This window comes from Onychomys torridus, chromosome 5 (genome assembly GCF_903995425.1).
Source record: "Onychomys torridus chromosome 5, mOncTor1.1, whole genome shotgun sequence".
Lineage (NCBI taxonomy): Eukaryota > Metazoa > Chordata > Mammalia > Rodentia > Cricetidae > Onychomys > Onychomys torridus.
The window spans coordinates 51,195,713-51,221,867 of record NC_050447.1 but is presented as its reverse complement, the minus strand read 5'-3'; the positions used below and the strand labels follow the sequence as shown (position 1 = coordinate 51,221,867).

The following is a 26,155-nucleotide window of genomic DNA, read 5'->3' as shown; positions in this document are numbered from 1 at the left end:
TCACAGAGGATGCAGACTGAGGAGCAAGGAAGCCAAGGGGGCCAGCAGGGCCCCCATCTGGAGGGGGGTGCTGGAGGCTTGTGAGTAGCCATAATGTGTCCTGCAGGAGCCGCCCAGCTCATCCAGGGGGATAGGCTCTTCCTCAGGAACTTGCATGTTATTGCTTACCTAGAGACAGACCAAAGTTAGGCAGCCTGCCTTGTGGGTGGGGGAAGGGCAGCAAGCCCAAATGGCCACTTCTCACCTGTTCAACTGCAGAGAAGACCCGCAGCAAGTTGTTAGCTAGTACACCTTTGACCTCTGTGTCTGTCCAGTTCCTCCTGAGAAGCTCCGCTATCAGGTCAGGGTACTTGGAAACATCCTCCAGTCCCTTGGGAAGCCTATGCCAAGACCAAGAGGACCACACATTGCAGACAGGACACTCTCCAGGCATATGAAGGCCAGAAGGGCAGGCTTGCAGCAAAATGCCCTGCACTGTGCTCAGGACACACATAACCTCCCCTGTCCCATCAACACATATCAACATAGAACAAGATGTCACTCTTACTCTGTAACGCCATCATAGTCTCCTCCAAGGCCCACAGCCTCAGCGCCTGCCACCTTCTTGATGTGGTCCAAGTGGTCTGTAGGGAGTAGCAGGTATGGGTCCTAAGCAGGGCCCTCCCCAGCTTGGTCACTGTGTGGTCATATCCACTTACCAGCCACTTGGGACAGGGTGGCATCCTTTGAGCAGGACACAAACATATTGTAGAAGTTTACCATCACCAGACTCCTTGTGTTCTTCTGCTCAGAGAGGGGTGGGGAATGAAAGTTGAAGAGAAGCCCCGTGGGAGACAAGGGGCTCCCCTTCACTCCTCAACTTCCTTACCACCAGCTCCAGTATGTCATCAGGTACATTCCGCCTGTGTCGACACAGGCTGTAGGCCGAAGAGTGACTGAAGATGACCGGGGCCTTGGACAGCTGCAGAGCATCCCTCATGGTGTCCACAGATACATGAGACAAGTCAATCATGACGCCCAGGCGGTTCATCTCCTTCAGCACTCTCTGTACGGAGACAGGATTGGGTACACCTCACAGACTCTGAACTTGGGGCATGGGAGAGGCAGCATTGGATGGGTGTTAATTAGCCCTTTAGTGGCTAGAAGTTGTGGGGTACTCAGGACTCAGCATTCTGAATGCTCAGGGGTGCCAACAGACTCAACCCTGGAAACGAGCACTGTTGCTCCGTGTGACTGAGGAGAACAAAATCCATTGAGGTGTGACACTGTGCTGGAAACCTTCCTAGCCCTCTGTTCTTTGGGGACTGTGGTCCTTCCCCCTCACCTTCCCAAAGTCTGACAGCCCTTGGCTCCCAGCTTCGTCATCTCCTCTGTCCACCAGCCAGTTGTCGGACCTGAAGAGAAACACACACGTGTCCAGGGAGCAGGTCAGGAGTGTCACCCTCATCTGCCTAGCTAACAGGGCCTGGCCTGGAGCTCAGGAGAGTTCTGGGCATGAGTGAGGTCACATTTGGTCTCCCCTTCTCACCCCATCCCAGGACCTTCACAGAGGGGCCCCTTACCAGGGTGTGTTGCAGTTGTGGGTAAGGGTCAGGTACCGCATGCCCAGATGGTAGAGCGCCCGCAGGACACCCAGGCTGCTGTCAATTAAGTGGCCACCTTCCACACCAATCAGACTGGCCACTTTCCCCTCCTGGAAAGCCTGTGTGATACCTACAGAGAACAAAAGGGAGGGTTGGCGCTAAACATTCGGTATTCCAAGCCACACCCTCTACTAAAGACCAGGCCTGGCAGGAGGGCATCAGAGCCTTGGTGGGACACTACCTGAACTATGGGTGACACACAAGAAGGTCTCAGGATAGAGTTGGCACATGCGGTGAATGACATCCATCTGTTCCAATATCCTTTTCACAGCATCTTTGTTTTGGGTGTCGCAAGGCAAGTATGCGGACCAGAACTGGGGGACCAAGGGGAAGAGCTGATAGCCCAGACCACTGATATCTGAGCCTACCCCAGAGCACATGTGGGTCTGCTCTCCTACCCCCTTGGAAGCCCTGGGGGCTGGTCCAGATAGGTGTGTGCCCTGCCAAGGCCTGTAGCCCAGGGGCCCAGGAGGCATGCTTCTCTAATGCAGGCCAAACCTAGCCAGTCCCACCAGGAATATAGGGGAGACCCCAGTACAGAACAGATGGGAGACCAGAGGATGTACCTGGCCCCCCACAAAGCCAGCCCTCAGCTTGGGGATGTTGGTATGTGTTTCATTCAGTGTGTTCAAGTTGGCCTTCGAGTCGTTCAGCTTGTTGTTGAACAACTTCAGCAGTTGCCAAGGCAAGTCGTTGTGCCTGGAGGGAACCAGGAAGGGTCCAAGGTGGATTAGGAAGTCTGCTCGGGCCTGTCAGCTTCTGAACTAGCTGGCTTACAGACTGCCCTTCTCCAGTTCAAAATCCCACAGCTCAAGACCATCATGCAGACCTCAGAGGTGGAACACCTCGGCTTTGAATACACCTGCACACAGGTGAAATTCCTAATTGCACTCCAGGCCAAGTGACCATGAGTTGAGTGTGGCTAGGCTGGCCTTCTTCTGCACCCTCACCCCAAGCCCCAGGCAGGAGGAGAGGGCAGATACCCACTCTGCTGCAAAATCACCTGGGTCTGGGGGGCTGGGAACCAATGCAGATAGCTTATAGGAATATGACATTTTCAGTTCAAAGATTAAATTTGCCCCTTGAAGGGAAAGCCGTGACATATAGGGAGTAGCCTGGTCTCCATCCTTCTGGGGAGTGAGGCATCACTCACAGGATTCAGGCTTGTCTTTGTCTCTATTCCTATAGCAATCCCCAACTTGCCTTTGGCCAGTTCATCTCTGACTCCAAAGGGCTTTGATTCTCGGAGTTCCAAGGAGTTCCAAGGGAACCAGTGTTTTCATGGAGGAAGGAGAGGGCCAACAGCCAGCATTTGGGCTAGCACAAGGGCTTTCTGTCACCTCTGCCTATGCTGCCACAGAGCCTGAGTTGTCATTGAACTTCAGCAGAGTCCCCAAGCAGCCAAGGCAGGCTCACTGGAGTGTAGGCTCAGGCCCAGGAGAGTGCTTGCCACAGATCTACACTGTGCTGGTTTGCATGCACAGGACTGCTGAGGAGGCATCCACAGCATGCTATCAGTCCTGTGGCTGCAGCCTGTGTTAGCTGGGTCCTGGAGGCCCCTGTAAGGTGGGCAGAGACAGTCGTCCCTCCCCAGCTCTGGCTCTGTCCTCATAGTCCACTTCCCATCTCCCATCCCAGTTCCTTTTTCCCACACCCAGGTTGCCATATCTGTAACATGGGGTGTCTTGGTATCCTCCCCAGAGAGTGCATTATTAAGGTAAATAAGTAACTATTAATGTAGTCATTTGGATCTGTCCAGATGCTTTGTTAGGCATCTTCATCCTTTTTTGTTTGTTTGTTTTTCAAGTCAGGGTTTCTCTATATAACAGCCCTGGCTGTCCTGGAATTAGCTCTGTAGACCAGACTGACCTCGAACTTCCAGAGATCAGCCTGCCTCAGCTTCCTGAGTGCTGGGATTAAAGACGTGTGCCACTGTTCCTAGAGTTGTTTGTGTTTTTAAGCAGGGCCTTTCTATGAACCCAGACTGGACATGAGCTCATTCTGGAATGCAGGCTGGCCTTACGCCTGCCGTGAGTGACCCTGTAGCCTCAACCTCCCAAGTGCTGGGATTACAAGTGGAAGCAGCTACACCCAGCACCATGGGACAATTGACTTGGGTTTGTGACCAAGTACTAGGTCACCTGCCACCAATCAGTTCTCCTTCACCCTGACCCCATCCACTCCCAGTAATGGCTTTTCCAGAGCCAGTCAATCCAGGAAGCTCCTTTGGAAAGCTCAGGGAATGTGCCCCTCCCTAGGGATGGTGCCCAAGCCATCCCTCAGCAAAGGGAGACACAAGCTTTAGTCTCTGCATGTGAAGCTCACTCCCAGAAGAAGGTCCGGGAATGGGCTGGACTGCCTTTGTCTGTCTAACCCTACCCTTTGCACTTGGCACAGGTTTATTATCATACACTTACTGTATGGATACATGAATGGGTATGGGCCAGCCAAGGCAGCCTTGCCAGCTCTCTGAGGCAGGGCTAGGCAGGCTCCAGGAAGGGGACTTTAATCTTTTGCCTGAGGACACTTACAGCCTACCTAAGAAAGTCATCTCCCTCGTGGGTGCTGGGAAGGAATGGAGCACTTGAATGGGGCTCTAGATACCTCAGGAGCCCCCTGCCATACTTGGAACCACTCTGCCCTCCTCTTTCCTCATCCCCTCTCCACCCTCTTTGGGAAGACAGAATGGGACCACAGGACTCCTGTCTCCCTCAGAAACAGAGCCACCTCCGCCGGGTCAAACTGCAGTTCTAGCATCTGGGTGAGCAAGGGGTCAAGGGTGCCGGTGGGAGGTCCGTTAGAGACTTCCACAACAACACAATGGGAGAGTGATTGGCCAGCAGGGGTAGGCGGATATGATAGGTAGAAGCCGAGAGAGGACAGACAGTAAGGAGCTGGCAAAAGGTCTTCAAGCAATGTCAGAGGGATCAGGCAATTTGAACTGGACAGGTGAGACATCTCCACATGCAAGGAAAAGAGGCGCTGGCATTTGGCTGGGTATGAGATAGAGGAGAGACAGAAGGATTGCTCAAGAGGACCTTACTGGGGTAAAGCCACCCTCACCTCAGCTTTTCAGCTGAGAGTCAAGTAGGGGGCATGGATCGTTCCCTCAGACTAGAGAGTCAGGAGACCTCAGAATCCCCCAGACACAACCAAAGTTGGCGTTTCAGGAGCCCTGGGAGCCGGTGTTGGGATGTCACCTCCTTCCTTCCCTGCCCTCTTTTGATGAAACCTTTTAGGTCCTAAGACTCTCCACCAAGAAGCCGAGGCCAGAAGAAGACAAGAACCATGGTACAGTAGTGAAACCAAGTCTCCAGTAGAGGTGTGAAAGCTTCTGGCCCTTTCAGGCACCTCAATAGGTAGCCACTCACCCATCAATGACCGGTGTGGTCTTCATGATTTCCTCTGCCTTATTCCGGAATGAGTCGGAAGCACAGATGGCCAGCAGAGGCCAGAGCCACCAGATGATCAACATTACAAGGTCCCTAGGGATCTGCTTCCACAGCTGCCTTGGCACCCCTGTGCTGGCCTATACACAGAAAAAGGAAAAAAAAAAAAAAAGCCCACCTGTCTAAGGCCCAGATGGAGCTGCTGTGCCTGTCAGGAGAAAAGACAGAGGCCTTTGGTCCAGGTAATTAAGACTGTGAGTCCTGTTTATAACATCCAGTGTTCAATGAGTAACCACTCCATTCCCTTTCAGGAGAGGTGGTACAGACAAGCCCATCCTGGGTGTTGCTGTCTTGGCTAGGCAGAGGTATAGAAAGACACTGGGATTTCTAGACCCTGGGAGGGGCCCCAAAGGGGCTAGCACAAGGCAGTTTCTTTGTCATCTAACTTGCTGGCACATCTGATCCCGTAGGCTTGGTGCCTTTATGCAGACCTGCCCTTTGGGGCCAGTTCACTGAAAGTGCCTGAATTCTGACAGGCCAGGAATACAGCATCCACTAAGGGTCCTCCTGATGCCTACCCTCCTCCTTTCCCCCTGACCCTGAGAAGAAAGGTCATTTCCTCAGCAGGTGCCCGGGCCCCTGGGCCTGTTTCCCTCCTGTTGACAGCACCTCAAATGTTTGTTGGGGAGACTGGGTCAGGTAGCAGCTATCAGTGTACTGGAGAAGAGCCACATTTATGTCATCTGCCCAGCTCCCACCGTCTCTTGGCAAAGAGGCCCCAAGAATCCTTAGTACCAGGGCCCTATACAGAAAGTGCCACTGTCCGTGTACCTCTGTGGTATCTGAGTCATCCTAGGTGTCCACACACATGCTACCCCCTGACCCGTTGCAGACAAGAGGGACATGGAGGCCTCCTGCTCTGAAAGCTGCCACAGTTCCTGGGCTTGCAATGTGATTTGTGTCTGGTTTTAAGGTTGTTGGGTGGGGGAGGGGAGACAAGAAAGAACTTGCAGGGTAAGATACCGCCTGAGGGCACACTGTAACCCAGGCTGGACTGGAGCTCACTTTGTACTCAGACTGGCGTGAAACTTCTAGTAATCCTGTTGCCTTAGTCTCCCAAGTGCTGACACCTCCACACCCCAGGCTTTCACTACGTTTTCCAAGACATTATTCTTTCTTCAATCCCTACAATTAGCCCGTTCATTTTTCTGTACTCCTTTGCTAGCATTTACTCTCCTTGTTTAGAATCCTTAGTGCCCACATCATGGTCCACCACGTCCCTTTAGGAACAGTACACTGTGGATTCCTTTGCTTCCTCCTCTTATTTTCTCTTCTGGTATCTTGCTCGTCTGCAATTCTTCTTTGGCTCAAGTCTTCTGAAATACTGTTGTCAGGTCTGCGTTCTCATTCGCAATGAATGAGCCTGTCAACCCCTCCCCACTGCTTCCAGCACCACGGTGTAGTGCCTGGACCACTCTGGAAATGCTATTTGAGCTCCGGGTCCCCACACCTGGGAGCATCTCTGTGTGATGCTTCCCCAGGAAGGACCGAACCTTCTGTGTAGGCACGCCTGACTTTTGGTTATACACTTCTTCCCATGTGTGAATTCAAATTTGTTGTTGTTGAGACTGTCTCATGTCACCAGGACTGGCACTGAATTCTTTGTTGTTGTTGTTTGTTTTCGAGACAGGATTTCTCTGTGTAATCCTGGCTGTCCTGGAAGTCACTCTGCAGACCAGGCTGGCCTGGAACTCAGAGTTCTAGTGCTTCTGAACACTGTCTCCTGAGTGCTGACAAAAAAGGCGTGCACCACCATCGCCTGGTTTGGCCTTGGACTCTTAGCCTTCTGGCCCCATCACCCAAGTGCAGGATTATATGAGTACACCACCGCGCCCATCTTGGATTGTTAAAAACTACTTTTCAATTTTCTCCTGTCATCCCTGTATTGATTTAAAAGCCCTAAAGGGGCTGGGGAACGTTGCTCAGTGGTACAGCATTTGCCTAGAATATATAAAGCTAGGGTTCAACTTCGGGTGCAGAAAAAATAGTGTGGCCTCGTGGGCTTCCAGTTCAAATCCTGGGTTCCTATACTGTTGGTCCATTCAGAATTGTATCAGTTGGTTAGTTTTTCAGCCTCAGCTCCTTTGAAACTGAGAAGTCATGTGTTACTCCTTATTGGCTGGAAAAGTTAGACAGTGGTTCTCAACCTAACCTTATGACCCTTTGATACAGTTCCTCAAGCTGTGGCGGCCCCCAACCATAAGGTTATTTTTGATGATGCCTTGTAGCTATAATTCTGCTATTTTTATGAATTGTAATATAAATAACTGAGATGCAGGATATCTGATATGAGACCCCTGGGTCTCAACCCACAGGTTGAGAACAACTGAGGGTTTTTTTGGTATGTGTGGGGGGGTGGTGTTGGTTTTTTTTCTTCTTTTTCATCAAACTAGACATTGTATTGCCCATATCTGTAATCCTGCACCCAGGAGGCTGAGGCAGGAGGTTGGCAAATTTAAGGCTAGCCTAGGCTACAGAGTAAGACCTTGTCTTTAGGAACTGTGTCTTCCTGCTTGTTCTGAACTTCTGATTGTCCCACGCTCTCCCACTGGGTGCCGTTCTCACAGTCTTCCAGTCTCCTCTCACCACCTAGCTCCCTTCTGCCCTCTCAGACGCTCTCATCTGACTTCGCCTCCTTCCTCCTTCGGGATCCCTGGCTGCCAGCTGGGAGCCTCCAGCTTCCACTTACCATCTGTACTTTAACTGTTCTTCCTCCTTGGCTTAGCCTCTTACTTGATTAGGACAAGTCCTCATAACATTCTCTGGCAGCGGGTGTGTAGGGCTCCATCTCGGAGCTGTTACAAGCCTGCATTATGTCTACTCAGCTTTCACACCAGGTCAACAGTTTTGCTGGATGTGCAGTTCTGGGGTGTAAATCATTTCCCCATGATCTTGAAGGCTCTGCAGTCTGTCTCACTTGAACTTTTGGTAGGATCAACATCAGATCAGCTGATATAGAAATAATAACTTAGTACTCTAGTTCTTTGAAGATGGCATGCTTTTCCTTCTCTGGACATTATCACCTCTTCATCCTGAGTTCTGTGATTTCTCAATGAATGACATGCTTTTGAGTCTTTTTTTCTTTCTCTCTCTCTCTCTCTCTCTCTCTCTCTCTCTCTCTCTCTCTCTCTTTTTTTTAGACAGGGTCTCATGTATCTTCCAGCTCATTAACTGAGAGTGACCTTGAATTTAGGTTCTTCCAGCTTCCTACTGCCCAGTGTGGGATTACAGGTATGTGCCAACACATCTGGTTTATGAGGCACTGGGAATAGAGTCCTCAAGCTTCATGTGTGCTAGGAAAAGACTCCCCCAATTGAAGTACATCTGTAGCTCCCCCTTTTATGGACATGTTCATTTGTACAGATGTTACACTTTGTTCATATTTGCCCACTGCCTCTCACAGCCTTCTTTTCACCTTTCTTGTGGGTGTGTCTATGTGTAGGGGTGTGTGTGTGTGTGTGTGTGTGTGTGTGTGTGTGTGTATGCAGGTACACATGTGTGTGTAAGTGGTGTAAGCCTACAAGGCTAGACCATTTTGTTTTTGGAGTGAGTGAAGTGGAACCCTAGCTTCGTGCATCCGGAGCCAGAGGCCAGCCTTTTTTGAGAAAGGTCTCTCACCGGTATTGTTCCCAGGGAATGGGATTTTCAAGATGGATCTCTCACTGGGGATCTGGGGTTTACTGAATCAGCTAGGCAGGCTGGCCAGTGAGCTCCAGTGAGCTCCCTGTCTGTGATTCTCTCACACAGCATTTTATGTGAGAGGTAGGGATCAAACTCAGGTCCTCATGCTCATGTGGCAAATAGTTTACCACACCCTGCTTTTCATTCTGAGGTAGTGACTTAGCTGGCCTTGGCCTTGAACTTTCTTTTTTTGTTTGGTTGGTTTTTTTTTTTTTTTTTTTCAAGATAGGGTTTCTCTGTATAGACCAGACTGGCCTCGAACTCACAGAGATCTGCCTGGCTCTGCCTCCCAAGAGCTGGGATTAAAAGGCATGCATGCATGCACACACACACACACACACACACACACACACACACACACACACACAGACACCGGCCTTGAACTTTCAGTCTTCCTACCTAGGCTCACACCCCATACCCTGCCTTGTTTCAGATTTTCGTGAGACTGTGTGTATATGTGTGTGTGTGTGTGTGTGTGTGTGTGTGTGTGTGTGTATGTTTGTTTATCTGTGACCTTGGGTGACTTCCTCTCTTTGTCTTCATGTTTGATTTCAGAAATTATATATCCAACTTCCCAAGACTGCCTGCGCGCTCTCCCCCTTGGATTCTGCTCTGGTTCTGAAAGCCACATCTGCCTGTAGCAACACTATTTTCTTTTGTTCCCTTTGGTTTACTGAATGAACTCCAGCCTCTGTTTTCCTGTTTTCTGGACCTTCCATTGATTGTACTGACAGCATTCCATGACCAGCTGGCAAACTCTCCCTTCTCGAGGTTTAAGGCTAGAGCAATAGCAAAGTGTGCTGGGCTGGGCTGTGTGGGCTCCTTCTCAATTTAGGCTTAAATGCAACAAAGGGAGCCCGCCACCACAACAGGGTCCTTAAAGTGAGCCAGAGACACTGTTGAGAAGGACTGTCCTGGTTCTGGAATATTTCTGTCTCAGGGATGTCTCTTAATGTTTTCCTCCTTCCTTGACTGGGTTATAGTTCTCTCTGTCTGTCTCTGTCTCTCTCATCTCATTTCTGGCATTTCCAGAATCCCAGTGTCAACCAATTCCAACTTCAGCTATCTGCACCATCTCTGCTGGATTGGGGAGCCTCCCTTCAGTCGGTCTGTAAACACTCTCCATGGGGCTCGACCCTTCACAGATTTCCTCCCTCACACCTCTCCTTCCCTCAGTGTGCTGTGACTTTGCCTTCTGACCAACCCTTTCTGCTCTCCAGTATTGCAGATTCTTCTCGAATTTTCCCCTTCCTTCCTCTTGATGGTTAAGAACAGGAGGCTATACACATAGCCTGCTGATACCTCCGAGAGGATTCAGTGGGAGTAGGGGCTGCTACTATGTTTGTTTCTGTTTTGACTTGGTGTGGGGTGGCTTTTTTTTTTTTTTTTTCATTTTGTTATGTTTAGTTTGGTATTTTGTTTATAAAACAGGATCCCATTGTGCAGCCCAGGCTGGCCTTGAACTCTTGGTGATCTCAGTCTTAGCCTCCCAGGAGCCAAGATGACAAGCCTAAGTCTCACATGGTAGTGTGTCTGTTCTCAGTTGCTATTTCTCCCACTGGTCTGAATGTCATGCATGGCAGGGTCTCTGGTGCCCTCATGTTCTTGACTGGCCTAGATGTTTCCCCATGGAAAGAGCCAGGACCTGACCGGGCAGCAGTATTCTGGAGTGTGTTTGGCCTGATTGCATACATAGAATCACTACAGGAAACAGGTACAGGCATTAGGAGCACCAGCTTTAGACCAGGACAACCATAGTTTAGGTTCCTGGCTGTGACAGAGCCAAACATCCCTGATGTGGCTGTGCCCAAACATCCCCAGACTGCACCTGTCCCCACTCGACATTGACACAGCTCCCTGGGGGGTCAAGCTAACAGTCCTGATGCACAGACAGACAGCAGGCCAGAAATCAAGTGGTTTCTCTGGGTCATCCAGCTCTCTTTTTCTTTTTACATTTTTGCTTGTTTATTCTCTCTCTCTCTCTCTCTCTCTCTCTCTCTCTCTCTCGGTCTCTCTGTGTGTACATGTATATTGTATATCTGTGTGTATGTACATGCATGTGTGTGTGTGTTTCAGACACTGCTTTCTACCTGCCTTGATGATCCCTTCTCAAGAGATCTACAGCCAAACCTTGCTTCAGTTTTGCTTTCAGACTGACAGGTGGCCTTGAACAACATCACTTTATTCTGTGCACTCATTAGAAAGACATGCTTGCCAGGTGATGGTGGCACACACCTGTAATCCCAGCACTCGGGAGGCAGAGGCAGGTGGATCTCTGTGAGTTTGAGGCCAGCCTGGTCTCCAAAGCGAGTTCCAGGAAAGGCGCAAAGCTACACAGAGAAACCCTGTCTCTAAAACAGAAAACAAAAACAAAAACAAAAAAACATGCTCACTTACCAAAAGCAGAAGAAACACAGTAAATAAACACATAATACCTAAACAGTGCTATTCAATTCCAACCAGAGCCAGAGGGGAGGCCACAGGAGCAACACAGGGAGCTGACAGTGGATCCGTGAAACATTTCCCAACCCAGAAAATGTGCTACACCGAGAGTGACCAAGTTCTGACGTCGAAGCCTCTGGAATGAATTACTAGCCAGGGCTTATCACCAAGCCACAAGATGTGGGACCATAGGAAACTGCTGCTAAGCCTCTCTTGTAACCTGAGACCCAGATAAGCTAACTTGACCCTAATCATGCCCCCAGGCAGCCACAGAGCAGATGAGATAACTGCTGAGCAGCACAAAGACCTCAGATCTGTGACTCCACATCCTCCAGTAAACACAGGTCACAGAGCACATGCAAACACAAAGACATCTGAACTATGTAACAGTCACACACAGCGAAAACACAGACAGACTCCACACACATGTTTACAAATGTACGTGTTACAAGTGTACTCCTTTGTAAACACCATCCACAGCAAACCCATGTGGACACATACATCCATGTTTGAATGTTACTCTCTGTACAGAGGGATCCATGCAAACACAGGTCTGCCAGGTCCCACACATATTCACAGATCAGCACAGACAGAAACCCTTGGGCACAACCCAAACAAGCAGTTCCAGATGTGTGAACAAGCTTATGAATATATGGGTGATGTTTTCCATACATATTAAACAAACATATACTCAGATGCCTAGACAGCTACACATGTGCCCACATAAGCCTATCATCTCTCCACATAAGACTTGGAGGCCTCACACTCTGCATATGGCCCTGTCACACTTACCTGTGGCCCCGGGGTGGTCACACCCAGCCACTCTGCATAGTAGTTGGTTCCTAGGCCCATTCATGTGCTTCATTCAGTTTCATATGACTACTTGTGGACTCTGGAACTTAGGGCCCCCAAATAAGCTTCCAGGAAGGCTGCATGTGGAGTGGGGACCTGAATGTCTATCCTATGCCCTTTTCCCCAGAGGATGTCACTGGGTCACAGATGGCCCAGCAGACCAGCCTATCTCCCAGCTGCATACCAGGCTGATATCTGCACAGAAAGATCCCCCAGACAGCTGAATTTTCAGGCCCAACAGCCAAGCCCTCACTCTGACGTCTGTCCCCAAAGCCTAGCTCCCTCTCCAGGGGCCATGTCCTATGTGGTATCTCAGGCCACCTGAAGAACACCTTTCACCCCCATCACCTCCAGTTCATCCTCAGGTTGGTGAATTCTTCATATCTCTCCTCATCCCTCCCAGGAGTCCTGTACGGCTCCTGGTGAGCTGCCCCACCAAGTCATCTGTCTCTTCTATCTCCCCAGCCTTGCATACTCTGGCTGCATCTAAAAAGGTTCTGTTCTCAGCTTCATCCTCCCACTCTCTCACACTGTCCTGGGCATCCAGATGCAACACTTTTGTTCTACCTGGGACTAATGAGGCCCCTCTGTCCATCACCTGAAAGCTCTCAGCCTTGCAAACCCTCCCCCTTCAAGGTGTTGCATGATGTCGTTCACCGGACATACAGACACTGCGCACTATCTATCTGTAAGTTTCCCCTGCTCTTGGGATGTTTTCTACCCAGAAATGGAAAAGACTTTCTGTACCTCATTATTGCTTGGCCTCTACCCAGGTCTACTTCCCAGCACCCCAACACTCACCACGAGCACACGTAGGTCAGGCAGGGGGTACAAATGTAGCTTCAGTCCTGTGGCCGAAACCCAGAGAGACAGCCAGCCTGCTCCGAGTTCTCCAGCTTTGAAGGGCCACCTCTTTAAAAGGGAAACTCCCCGGGGCTCCACGATGTGCCAAGGAGAGCAGACAGGGCTAATGCCTCACACATGTCAGCTGTTCCTTGTCTCTGAAAGGCACGCAAGCCCTCAGTAATGAAGAACATCCGGTGGGATCCCGGTCTCTGGGTCAAAAATCTGTAGGGTGACAAGCCCTTGGGGCCACAGGCAGTAACTTGGGCTCTCCACCTCAGAGGTTGTGGCATCAGCATCAAGTTATCTGAGCTATGCACCAGGTTAACTAAGTTAGGATTCAGGTTAACTGAGTTAAGAAGCCAGAGGAGGCGTCTGGGCTGTGGGCTTCAGAGTGTGTGCATGCTCTTAGCTTCATTTTGCTGAGCTCAATGTACTGAGGTAGCCTTGGGATTTGGGGCCACATGTTTCTTCCACTTTCTGACCCCTTATCCTGCCGCTTATTACTGCAGTACGAATGACCTGTGCTTCCTGGTTGGGAGAGTTACTTCCCCAACCTAGGAATGAACTAGCAGCACTCGGGCCAGTCCTGGGGGCCCATGGATCCTTTATTCAAACAAGCAGGGCTGAATTTTCTCCATCCTCGCCATAAGGAGAACCAGAAAGCAAGCTCAGATTGGAATGTTCTGGCAGAACTACAGGCCTTTCGAAACTGTGGGAGGGTCCGGTGACTTGTGGTGAGCCAGAGGCTAGGCTTCGGAGTGGCTTCAAAATTCTGTGGTGACAGGGAGAAGGGCCTCCCTGGTGGGCCCTGGAAGATGGGAGGAAAGGCCAGGCCACTCACCGACTCCACAGGTGGGGGCGGGGGTATAGTAGGAACACACAGGGCTCCCTATTCCTGCTCTGGGCCACCCCCTAGCCTGGCTGTGTAATGGCATGTGAGCTGTTCCCTCCCAGAGCTCCAGTCATCCTGTATGTAGATGAGGACAACCTGGTTGGCCAGAGTTGCTATTCAGACCCCAGGTCTCAGAAGGGGACAGGCACAGCGGAGGAGCCTGAGATGCAGACTGGGGACCTCCCCATCCTAGGTGAAGGGGTCTGGAGAGGGGTGGGACACAGACAGGCAGACAGGGACAAACCATATCCTGCTCTCCCTCTGGAGCTAATTAACTCTACCTTAGCCACCCAGTGCAGAGATCCCACTCGTGTGGGTACAGGGGTGGGCCAGGATCAGGATCAGGGAGAAGAGGCTGGGGAGAGCCCTTGTCCTGGAGGAGGTGAGGGCTCTGGATAAGGGCCTGGCAAATGGATCTAGCCCACATTTAGATAGCTTTGGGGTCCCTGCTGACTCTGGATACCCAGGGTCCCAAGATGCCTCCTGAGTCCTTAGTTCATTTAGGTGCTGTCAGGTGAAGCCCTCAAGTACCCTACTTCTACTTGGGAGGTGGTGTCTGTCTCCTTGCACAGAGGCTGGGCAGACACAGGCGGAGGGGGCTAGGAAAGGATGATGGCACTTGGCCTCCTACTCCTGATGGTCCCCTGGGAAGCTCACTAACCTTTCTGAAAGTCCTTGGAGAGAAAACACCTTAGCAGGAGCACCTCATAAATGGCCACCAGCAAATGGCCTCAGGACCAGTACAAGAACTCCAGCTCCTCTGGGGATGAGGCTGCAGAGGGGTAACCACCTGCTTGAGTGGGGCATCTGGAGGAAGGCCCACAAGGCCTATGGGATGGTTACAGCAGTTCTCAGGAGTATTGAGAAGCATCCCAGAGCTGCCTTAAAACCCTGTCGTCAACTTGAGGGTCTTAAGTTTTACCTTTGATAACGTTTTTACAAGCAAGTCTGATGCATGTGTATTATCTGCCCCAGCTTGAGGCAACTGCCTGGGCAGAGCACCAAGGTGGCCTCCTTGTCTGTCTTCAGCACTGCAGACAGTGCAACTTCCTGCTGTTGACCAGACAGCCTGAAGCCTCTAAGATAGACATTGCCTCTGTCTCTAGAAGTGTGTTCAGTGTAAGTGCGCATGCTAACTGAGCAAGGTCTACACGCTGAGGGAGCTTTGTGCATGTGAGGAAGAACACCTCTTTCCCCTCCATGTGCTCGGAACCCAAACCTCGAGGAGAGAGGGCTGGGCTCTGTCTTGACTCTTCCCCCTCTTCTTCGACTCTCCACCAACTTGGATCTATGTCTTCAGGCTCCCTTCCTTAGTTCTTCCCAGACCGATTCCTAGGGGATCCCTGTATGAATCTAGCCGCCTGTTCCCTTTCTACCACACCCTGTCATGACAAAACAACAGACAGTTGTCCCCAACCCAGCTAAGGAGAGGCCTCCTACAGACCTTCTCCAGGGCCCTTCTACCCACCCCTCAGTTCCTCACTCTAGCTGGGTAGACAATGGTCAGAGCTGACCATTGCTTACAATGGCCTTTGCTTCCCAAGATTTTTGCCTTGAGTGCAAATCTTACCCTCACCTCCTGGAGATGTCTCAGCCCTTTGGGTTCCACCGCTCTATGGGCTATGCTGCCTTGGTAAAACCATCACTGTCCTGCCGGTTTTCAGCCTGGCCATTCTCCTAGCTGTCCTTGGGCACCACTTGGATTACAAGCTTCAGGTGATCTTCAGTCCTCAGGGGTCCCTGTGCTTCAGGCTTGCAAGTGGCCCCAGGGTCAGCAGTTCGGCACCCACCAGGACCCTTCCAGCAGGACCCGACACTCTCCACACAGTATGTGCCAAGGGGTCTGAGAACTATGTGATGCTCACTGGAGACCTCCTGCACCAGCTCTTGACCTTGAGCTTTTCTAGCCATATTCCCAAGTGTCTATGAATCTGCTAAGAGCCTTTCTGTCCCTCCCACAGGGGCAGATTAGCTAGGGTCTCCACTGGCTGACTCTATAATACTTTACCGACAAACTCTGCCATATCCCTCCTCTGAGACTGTGTCCTGTGACCCATCTCTCCCATCTGCTGCTCCCCCTAACAGATGGGGTGTAGGTCCTTTAGCTGCCTGGGTGATCTTGCCTGTCTCAGAGTCCATCTCTGCTCTTACGACTGCCCCATTCTCTAGAATCCCCCAGAACCTAGCCCCGGTTCCCAGACCCAGCTGCTTCTTGAGCACCTCTGGCTGGAAATGTAGAGCATTTCAGTTCAACACATCTCCCCATCTTGTATCGTCATGGCCTTCCTTCTTCCTGCAAGCTCCAGCAGACCTTCAGGATCTCTAAAGTGTCTCCTCACTGTGGGATGGTTAACTTTATGTCAGAGTGACTGACCCTCGGGATTCCAGAGCAGGTCACTTTTTCTTGGAGTGTCTAAAGGTATTTCTAGATGAAACTCACAATCACAAAGCAGATGCTTCCAAGGTAGGTGGGTCTCAAGGGCACCATTAGGGGCCTGAATGGAACATAAGGTTCCCAAGTACAAGCATGCTCCCCCACCTGCTATCCAAGTAGGACTGTATTCACCTGACTTTAGCATCAGCTGGAGCTTGTACCCCAGCTTTCTGGCCTCCTGCCTGCTAGCTGTGGAACCAAGTCTTACTAATGAATCTCTACACACTACCCACACTTTCTCTTGGCTCTTTTTCTCTGGGGACATTGTCTCATACTTGCATCCTTCAGTAAACCCAATCAGAGGAGCCTGCTCTCATGTCTCATCTCCTGCATGCCCCACTGATATCTGATCAGCCTCTCTCTGTGTTCTCAATACTGTGGTACAATGTCTTTTACCCTAGCTTAAAGACCACTCAGAACCCTCGGAGGTCCCATCCCTACAGAGAAGACCTTTAGGGGACCTTCCATGACATATGATATGACCCTAGCTTCACCCTACTCTCTCTCTGAGCCACCCTATCTATCTAGCGCATTCTAACTCTCCAGGTATGCTCAAGGCCACAGGACATTCGCATCTACCTAGATGTCCTGTTCAGAAGCCCAGGGCCTCTGCACGCTTCCTTTGTGGCCAGCCTCGCAGCACTTTTTCATGATTCCTCCCCAGCTTCTAGCAGCTGCACATTGCTCAGGGTTGGCTTATTGTCTGGTCCTCCCCCTAGGGAGAGGTCCATGACCTCAGAGGTCTAGTTTATTCATTCTGGTATGTTCTGCCAAGAGTGAATTATGGGGGGTCAAGGAGTGAAGTGCAGACTCAGTCTTTCCGATGCCTGTTCAGCCATCCTGGCTCCATTGTTGCTTTGACACTTGACCTCCATGTTTGCCTAGGATCCATGGCCATGCCTGGGAGTTCCAGTTGGTTTTGAGGCAGATGGAGCAGCTGGTGGGAGGGGAGAAGGGTGGTTTGTCCCCAGGATGGGCCATCTCTGTGACTCTATGCTATTCCTAGTGACGACTTCTGGCTTTTCTTTTTCTTTTTCTTTTTGTTTTTTTTCTTTTTTCTTTTTTCTTTCTTTCTTTCTTTCTTTTTTTTTTTTTTTTCAGTTTCTGAGCCAGGTTCCGGTGCAGGTGCTTCCTATTGTTAGGAAGTTCACAGGGCATCTAAGTGCACGCAACATCTGCAGGTGAGTTTGAAGTCCACGTGCCTTACCATGAGTCTAGGTAGGTCCTATTGGTTATTGTTAAAGATTATTGTGGTGAAATCTGCTCTAAGCTTCCTCCCTGGGTGGGGTGGGTTCAAGGCCAGCCTGTCTTGTTGACATCTTCGCTGCTTCCTCAGCAAATCTCTTGATAAATCCTTGATCGTGACCTCAGAAGCCCAGCCTCCCACACTGCATGCCGGAAAAGCAAAGTCAGAGGCTGGGCAGAGAACAGAAGAGAGGAGAGCTCCTGTGTGGGCTGCAAGGTCCTGGACTGGGGAATGGGGAGGAGGGAACACTAGGTTGACAGAGACACTGCATTCCATCACTCCTCATCCTGTCTGAGAACCTGAGGCCGGAGAACACTCGGGAGCAAGGCCAGGCACTCAAGCCTGTCTCAGGGAAGTGCCCTGCAAAGCTGCTCATGCTCCAGACAAGGAGACAGGCCTACCCACAGAGCTGGTGTTCCTGTCACTACACACATCATCTGTCAGGCCACTGCAGCTGCTGCCCTCTGCTGGCTGTGTCCCCACCTGCTTTCCTCCTGGGGACTGACAGTCTTGGGGGATAACGACAAATGTAAACCTGGGGGTCCCGTGACCCAGGAAAGTTGTTCCTCCTTGTTCATGGTGGGCTTGGTTTACAAACCCTGAGGACCTGACAGGACTGCCCAGTGCTTGGTGCCGTCACTGCTGCCCATGGCCCCCTCTCTCCAAGGCCCCACTTGTTAATTTACAGCTTTTCTCCTAACTCTGCAAACCCAGGAAGGAAATCGCAGAGCCATAGGAATAGGAGCCGCGATTCATACTCTGGCACAGCATCACGTGGGCTCTAAACTCTTGCCTGGGCCACTGTGGTGGATCTTCTGAAACTCTCAGGACTGTGTGAGGTAGAAGGGGACCCAATAGGAAAAGCCCACCCTCCACCTGATTCATACCAAACTGAAACCCACCTCTTAGAAGGGGCACCATTACATCTTCTGCTTCCCTGTGGGTACTGCGGTAGCATCCATCTAGCATGCTCACCTGCACTCAGGAACCTCCTACGCCATTCCTGTCCTTAGTCCTCAGAGCTGTCACTGACCTAGGACACCAAATCCCTCAGTGGGAGATGCTTCCTTTATGGAGAGGAGACCTCATGAGGCCCAGAGAAAGCATGACAGGGTGGATCTGAAGGTTAGGGAAATGTCCTGGTGCCTTTCCTGACTAGGAGGCCAAGCCATGGGTGTCTAACCCCAATGAGCAGCCGTTCATCCCACCTCAGGGGGCAATTCATCCCATCTCAGGGGGCAATTCATCCCATCTAAGGGGACAATTCATCCCATCTCAGGGGGCAATTCATCCCATCTCAGGGGGCAATTCATTCCATCTCTAGGGAAATGCCCTAACATGCTTTACACTGAAGTTTCTCTACTACATGAAGTCATGTAGCTATGGTACCTCAGCAGGATCTGACCCAAGACCCAGTTTGGACCTGTGACTTTCTTTCTAGAAATAAATATTTTGGGATACTATGGAACCAGGCCTCCACCTTCCCTTTAGCGTCTAAAGAAAAGAGGGGGTTAAATGACCACAGGAAAAATAATTTGGCTGCTTAGGGAGAAAAAGGATTTAAGAGAAAATTTAATCCCAGCACTCCAGAGGCAGAGACAAGCAGATCTCTGTGAGTTCAAGACAGCCTGGTCTACAGAGCAAATTCCACTAGAGACTGTCTCAAGGAACAAAAAAAAAAAAAAAAAAAAAAAAAAGCAAAGAAATTCAAATCAAACCTAAGAATAATCTAAGGGTTGCTGGCAATGCAATCATGCTGTGTTTTCATTCCAGGGCCCTCCACAGGCTAGGCACTCACTGCTCCCCTGAGCTCCGACCCTCAGCCTGCATGGTTGTGACTATGTTAGAGTTCTCTTGCGGTTGTTGAGATAGGGCTTCACCATGCAGCGCTGGCTGGCCTGCCTTAAATGAGTGTGTCTGAGAAGACTGGAGGTCAGGAGCAGACAGAGGTACCCAGAGATCCAGTCTGGACCAGAAGCAGCCCAGATAGATGCGAGCATCTTTAGGCTGGAATACTGAAGAAGACAGCAGAGGACATGCCTCTGCATTTCATCCAGAGAATGTCCCCTGAGTGTGTCCAATGCTGCTTGTGTCGGAACTGCTGTCGCCAGGGGGACAGAACATTCCGGGCTCAGAGAGAAGGAACACAGCCCCAGTCCACGGCTGCTAAAGCTGAGAGTGCTTTGATTTCCTCTCAAATATCCTTGCATCCCACAAACATCTCCTTATACAGAAACTGTAGTGGCAAGACAAAGGTTTGCCTTCCGTTGGGTAAGAAGGGAGATAACCATGTGGAAAGTTCCAGAACAGGAGAAAGAATTGCACCTTGCCCTCACCCTGTTCCCAGGAAGGTTTTGGGAATAAAGGGACAGGTTAAAGAGTCTCAAGGAAAGAAAAAAGAGAAGACAAAGAGGGAGAAGCTGGAGCTGAAAGGCCGAGAAGAGGATTCATGGCTGGAAAGACAACCAGACTCTAAGAGGCCATGGCTGAGACAGCTCTCTCACCCCCATAACCAGTGGGAAAGCCTTCCCTGCACTCTTGTTCCCCGGCTCCAACAGTGCCCTTCTGACAGGGACAACTCTTGACTCCAGACATAACTCTCCAAGACAGTGCCCGCTGAGTCCCTCCGACCCTCTGACCCCCAGCCCACTCACCGCAGCAATATACAGGGTTGTCCCAGAAAGGCCCTCCTAGCCGGGCAGCTCCCAAGCCTCATAGATGCTGGCTCCACCCCACCACCTGCCTTTCCTCCCAGACCTCTCCTAGCCCCGTTTCTGCCCTGTGTTCTTTTACTGGGGAGGAGGGGTGAGAAGAGAAGGCATGAGGGCCAGGAAGAAAGAAGAGGAGACAGCGAGGAGGGGCCTTTGTGCTGGACTGTGGGCATCCTTGAGATGTCCTCCTAAAAGAAATGTACACAGTATTTCCCTTCTAGGGGGCAGGAGCCTTAGTCTGCCAGTTGAACTTTGCAAGTTAGCTCTTGGACACTGAGCCATATTAGGATGGCAAGCTTTCCTTATTCTCTGTAGTAAGCATTTTAGCTGTGAAAATACAATGTACATACATATGTGCACAGAGCCTGGCAGTGGTGGCACACACCTTTAATCCCAGCACTCAGGAGGCACCAGGCCAGTCTGGTCTACAGAATGAGTTCTAGGACAGCAGGGCTACACAGAGAAACTGTGTCTCAAAAAAAACAAAAACAAAACAAAACAAAAAGCCACATGTGCAGATCCACACAGACACTGGTAGGTACATGTTCATTATTGCCTTAGTAGAAGCAAGATGACCAACAGAATGAGAAAAGAAACTTCCCCAGTACAGTGGAGGACCATCAAGGAGCTGATCGCCAAGAGACAATCTCCCTCTTCTCGGGGGCCCTTCCATTTAGGATTTTGTGTTGGGATTTTGCTTGTTTTGCTTGTTTTCTGGAACAAGGTCTCACTCTGTAGCTTAGGCTAGACTTAGACTTGCTATGATCCCCCTGCCTCAGCCTCCTGAATGATTAAAGTTCTGTATCACTTTTCTGGGCCCACTTAGGATGTTCCTAATTATTTGCTGCCACAAAAAACGCTTGCCTGAGAAGATTCTTAATCCCTTGCACACCTGCTATTATGTCTGAAAGACAAAGTTCAAGAGGTCTGATTACTTGTCCAAGGTCACAGGTGTTATGGTGTCCAGGAACATAGTCAGTTAGTTGCCCTTGAGACATTGCTCTTGAACAAGCATGAGTTACAAAATGGCCCAGATTCTGATATTATGATTTCGTCCTTCTGTGATGAAGGGTCTGAGGCCCCAGTCAGGGATCCCTTTACGACGACCCATGTCCACACCATTCTCCCATACTTGCCTGTCCTTCCCAGGCCAATCAGTACCTGGAGCTCCTCAGATTCTGTCTCTTTTAATATTTAGTAGTTTAGGGCTGGAAAGATGGCTCAGAGGTTAAGAGTGCTGGCTGCTCTTCCAGAGGTCCTGAGTTCAATTCAGCAAGCACATAGTGGTTCACAATCATCTATAATGCGATCTGGTGCCCTCTTCTGGTGTGCAGGCATACACGCAGGTAGGACACTGTATATATAATAATAATTTTGTTTTGTTTTTGTTTTTCAAGACAGGGTTTCTCTGTGTAGCTTTGTGCCTTCCCTGGAACTCACTTGGTAGCCCAGGCTGGCCTCGAACTCACAGAGCTCCGCCTGGCTCTGCCTCCTGAGTGCTGGGATTAAAGACATATGCCACCACCACTCGGCAATAAATATATATATATATTGGAGCTGAGGATCGAATAAATATTTTTAAAGTATATTTAATTAATTAGTGTGAGTGTGCTTGTGAACCTGTGTGTCATAGAACTGGGTACGGAAGTTGAAGGATACACCTTTTTAGCCACTACACCATCTCCATGGCTCCCAATTTCTTTCTTCTTCTTTCTTTCCTTCCCTTTCTTTCTTCCTTCCTTTCTTCTTGTTGTTTGCTTTTTTTTTTTGGAGTGGTGGTGGTGTTTGTTTATTTTTAAGATTTATTGATTATGTATACAGCATTCTGCCTGCATGTCAGAAGAGGGCACCAGATCTCATTATAAATGGTTGTGAGCCACTATGTGGTTGCTGGGAATTGAACTCAGGACCTCTGTAAGAGCAGCCAGTGCTCTTAACCTCTGAGCCATCTCTCCAGCCCTGTTGTTTGCTTTTTTGAGGTAAGGTCTCTCTATGTAGTTCTGGCTGTCCTAGAACTTGCTATGTAGACCAGGCTGGCCTCAAACTCACAAAGATCCACCTGCTTTTGCTTCCTGAGTGCTGAAATTAAAGGCATGTGCCATCATGCCTAGTTCCAACATGTATTTCTTTAAGCTAGAAATTCAGATCTCTGAGCTCATTCTTTTCTTGCACCACTTTGTCCAGCAACATTGGCTTATCACATTACAATCACTAGTTTTTCAGCATTATATTGTATCATATACACAGTCACTGAGTTCCTTATGAATTACAATGACCTGTTAGTAGTAGTCAGTGTGGACATTTCAGACCAGTGATTCTTTTTTGTTTGTTTTTTTGTTTTTTGTTTTTGTTTGTTTTTTTGAGACAGGGTTTCTCTGTGTAGCTTTGAAGCCTGGCCTGGAACTCATTCTGTAGCCCAGGCTGGCCTTGAACTCACAGAGATCCGCCTGCCTCTGCCTCCCGAGTGCTGGGATTAAAGGCGTGCGCCACCATCGCCTGGCTTTTTTTTTTTTTTTTTTTGGTTTTTTGAGACAGGGTTTCTCAGTGTAACAGCTCTGCCTGTCCTAGAACTCTCTTTGTAAACCAGACTGGTCTTGAACTCACTGAGATTTGCCTGCCTTTGCCTTCCAAGTACTGGGTGGGATTATAAGGCATGTGCTACCACCGCCTGGCAACCAATGGTTCTTAACCTGTGGGTCTCAACATATATATTTACATTACAATTTATAACAGTAGCAAAATTACAGTTATGAAGTAGCAATGAAATATTTTGTTGTTGTTGTTGTTGTTGTTATTTTTTGAGATAGGGTTTCTCTACGTAGCCTAGGCAGTCCTGGAACTAACTCTGTAGACTAGACTGGCCTCGAACTCACAGAGATCCACCTGCTTCTTCCTCCCGAGTTCTGTGATTAAAGGTGTGCACCATTACTTCCTGGCTTGCAATGAAATAATTTTATGGTTAGGGCTCACCACAACATGAAGAACTGTATTAAAGGATCGAAACATTAGGAAGGTTGGGAACCACTGCTACAGACTATTGGTACTCTATAACAGAAAATAATTAGATAGGAGACGATTTGCAGAAGTACCATAGGAATTCAGAAAACTCACTCTTTAAATATTGTTCCCGTAGAAACACTTTCAGCACCAAGACTTCTGTCTTGATGACCTTGAGTGGCTATAACAACCTGCCATAGCAAAGTAGTGTGTTATTTTCAATTGTTCTTTTCTTTGTGTTTCTATCACATATGTTAACTATACATAATGATGGCTTCATTATGACATTTTCATATATACACGTATATATAAAATGTACTTAACCATTTTGAAAGGTTCATTTATTTCATTATATGAATGAGTGTTTTACCTGTGTGTGTACGTGCTCCACATGAATGCCTGGTGCCCTCAGATGCCAGAAGAGGGTGTCAGATACCCCAGAACTGAAGTTACAGATTGCTGTGAGCCACCATGTAGTGCAAAGAGTTAAAACCCTGGTCCTCTCCAAGAACAAGTGCTCTTGACTGCTAAGTCATCTCTCTATCCCCTATTTTGACACAGGGTCTTTTGTAGCCCAGGCTGGCCTCAAATTTCCTTTGCAGCTCAGGATGATCTTGAACTGCGACCCTCCTGCCTCTGTCTCCTATGTGCTAAGACTACAGGTTTGTAACATCACACCCAGCTGTTGTTTATAGTTCTGAAGACTGAGAACATCAAGATCTTGGTGATCTAGAAGATCTAGAAGACATTTCTTGGTTTACAAGTAACCACTTCCCAATGTATTATCATCATGGGGAATAGCAGGTCTTGTGTGTCTTAAAAGGGCACTAATATCTGACTTGATTGTGCACACCTGTAATCCTAGCACTTCCTAGGCTGAGTAGGAGGAGTTTGAGTTTTGAAGCTACATAGGGAGACCCTGTCTCAAAAAAACTAAATAAAGATAGAGAATAGACAAACAAACAAATAAATACACAAATCCCATTCACAGGTAACACAAGGAGGCTTTATCTTTACTTCTTCCCAAAGGCCCACCTCCTGCTACCATCATATTGGGGATTAGGATTTCAGCATATGAATTTGGAGGTGTGATACAAATATTTATTCCATAATGAAAGTTATATGGATTACAACTTTTTAAAAAATCTTTTGCCGGGCGGTGGTGGTGTACGCCTTCAATCCCAACACTCGGGAGGCAGAGCCAGGTGGATCTCTGTGAGTTTGAGGCCAGCCTGGGCTACCAAGTGAGTTCCAGGAAAGGCGCAAAGCTACATAGAGAAACTCTGTCTCGAAAAACCAAAAAAAAAAAAAAAAAAAAAAAAATCTTTTAAATTTATTTTTAATTTATGTGTGTAAATGTTTTGCCTGAATGTATGTATTTGTACCATATGGGTGCAAGTACCTTTGGTGGCCAGAAGAATGTCCTAACCTTTAAAACCCCTGGAACTGTAGTGACAGATAGTTGTGAGCCACCTTGCGGGTGCTGGGAACTGAATAACTGAATCCAGGTCCTCTTAAAGTTAACTGCTGACGCATCTCTTCAGTTCTCCACCCCTTTTGAGACAGGGTCTCTTTTAGCCCAGGCTGACCTCAAATTCACTATATAACTGATGACCTTGACTTCTTTATTCTTTTCTACCTCCTGAGTGCTGGGATTATAGGCATGTATCACCATGCATGTACAATGCCAGAGACTGAATCTAGGGTTCATGAATGCTAGGCAAGCACTCTTCCAACCAGCTACATCCCCTGCCCACTATATGAATTCTGTCTCAACAGAGCTGGAAACAGCCCTGATGTCCATCAACACACGGCGAATAGGTGAACGAATATCTCTATAATGGAACACAGCACAACCATGTAGAGGAACTCTCTGTACACACAATGACATGGATGAAAGTCATAAACAACATGTAGAGGGAACAAACCCAGACACAAAAGGTGCTCACGTATTAGCCCATTCGTGAGATGTTCAAGAACAAATACAATGAGGGATGATGATGGCCTGTACAACTGTTATCTGGGAAGGACACAGGTTTATGCCGAGGGGACCAAAGAAAATGTTCAGGAAGCCTGAAGAGCTGTCTGTTCCAGTTGTGCATGTGGTAATCACATGGTGTGTGAATGAGTGAAATCAGTTTAGCTGAACCTTCGGAGAACCTGACTGTTGTCTGTCTGGGTTTGAGATGTGAGCTGACTTCTCCCTGGAAAAATCTGAAAGGAGGGACCAGGGGTTGGAACTACCCTTTAAAGGACAGGTAAGGACAAGGGGATGACAGGTCAGTGTGAGCTTCATGGGTTTGTGTAGATAATGACTCACTTACCACCTGTGAGACAGAGAAGATGGAGCCCGGGTGCTCCCTTGCATCATAATGGGTCAAAACAAAACAAAAACCCAAACCAACCAAAACAAAACAAAACAAAAGAACAAGTACCCTAAGCAAATGGAAGAAGTTTTATTCTGTTGTATAAAATCTCCAGGAGACTGGTTGTTGCAAGTAGTATTGTAGGCAGTAAGATAGTTTTGTGTTTCTTGGCAGCTGGCTGACGAGACTGTGGGGTAGCAGTGGCTGCTGGTTGGCAGTGGCAGGAGATGGAAGTCTTCCTGGACATACTTTGTTCGAGCGCTGATTACTTTGTACTGTATTACTACTTACCACAAATGTCAAAATTATATAAACAGCATGGGTGTTTCTAGGGTGGCAGAGAAAGCTGCCTTCTTGTATTGTCAGAACACAGAGAAAGGGATGCTGCACTCCTCCTCCGGGGGCGTCCTGGCCAGTGCCTCCACAGGGGAGCATTTCTGAAACAGGAAAATTGTGTCATACCCAGCCACTGTTAAATTGTACCTTAGTCTGCTCTAAACTGGCTTCTGTCTTGAAGATTATCCACTTGTTGCTTGCCTATGGGGGCGCTCTTCCAGCCCCTCCCCTAAATGGGTCTGATTGGGGGCGGGGCACCC

The 26,155-nt window shown here is 49.1% G+C and overlaps 1 protein-coding gene across 1 annotated transcript; it reads right to left on the bottom strand.

Annotated features, from left to right (window-relative positions):
* Dpep1 (dipeptidase 1) lies at positions 1-5,118 on the bottom strand. Its single transcript, XM_036186761.1, has 10 exons — positions 5,015-5,118; positions 2,210-2,342; positions 1,825-1,957; positions 1,563-1,713; positions 1,325-1,394; positions 869-1,045; positions 699-783; positions 548-623; positions 245-380; positions 1-168 (listed from the first exon to the last, which is right to left on the bottom strand). The coding sequence occupies exons 1-10, from the start codon at positions 5,116-5,118 to the stop codon at positions 1-3; spliced, it is 1,233 nt and encodes a 410-aa protein (XP_036042654.1).
* Positions 5,119-26,155: the final 21,037 nt, after the last annotated feature.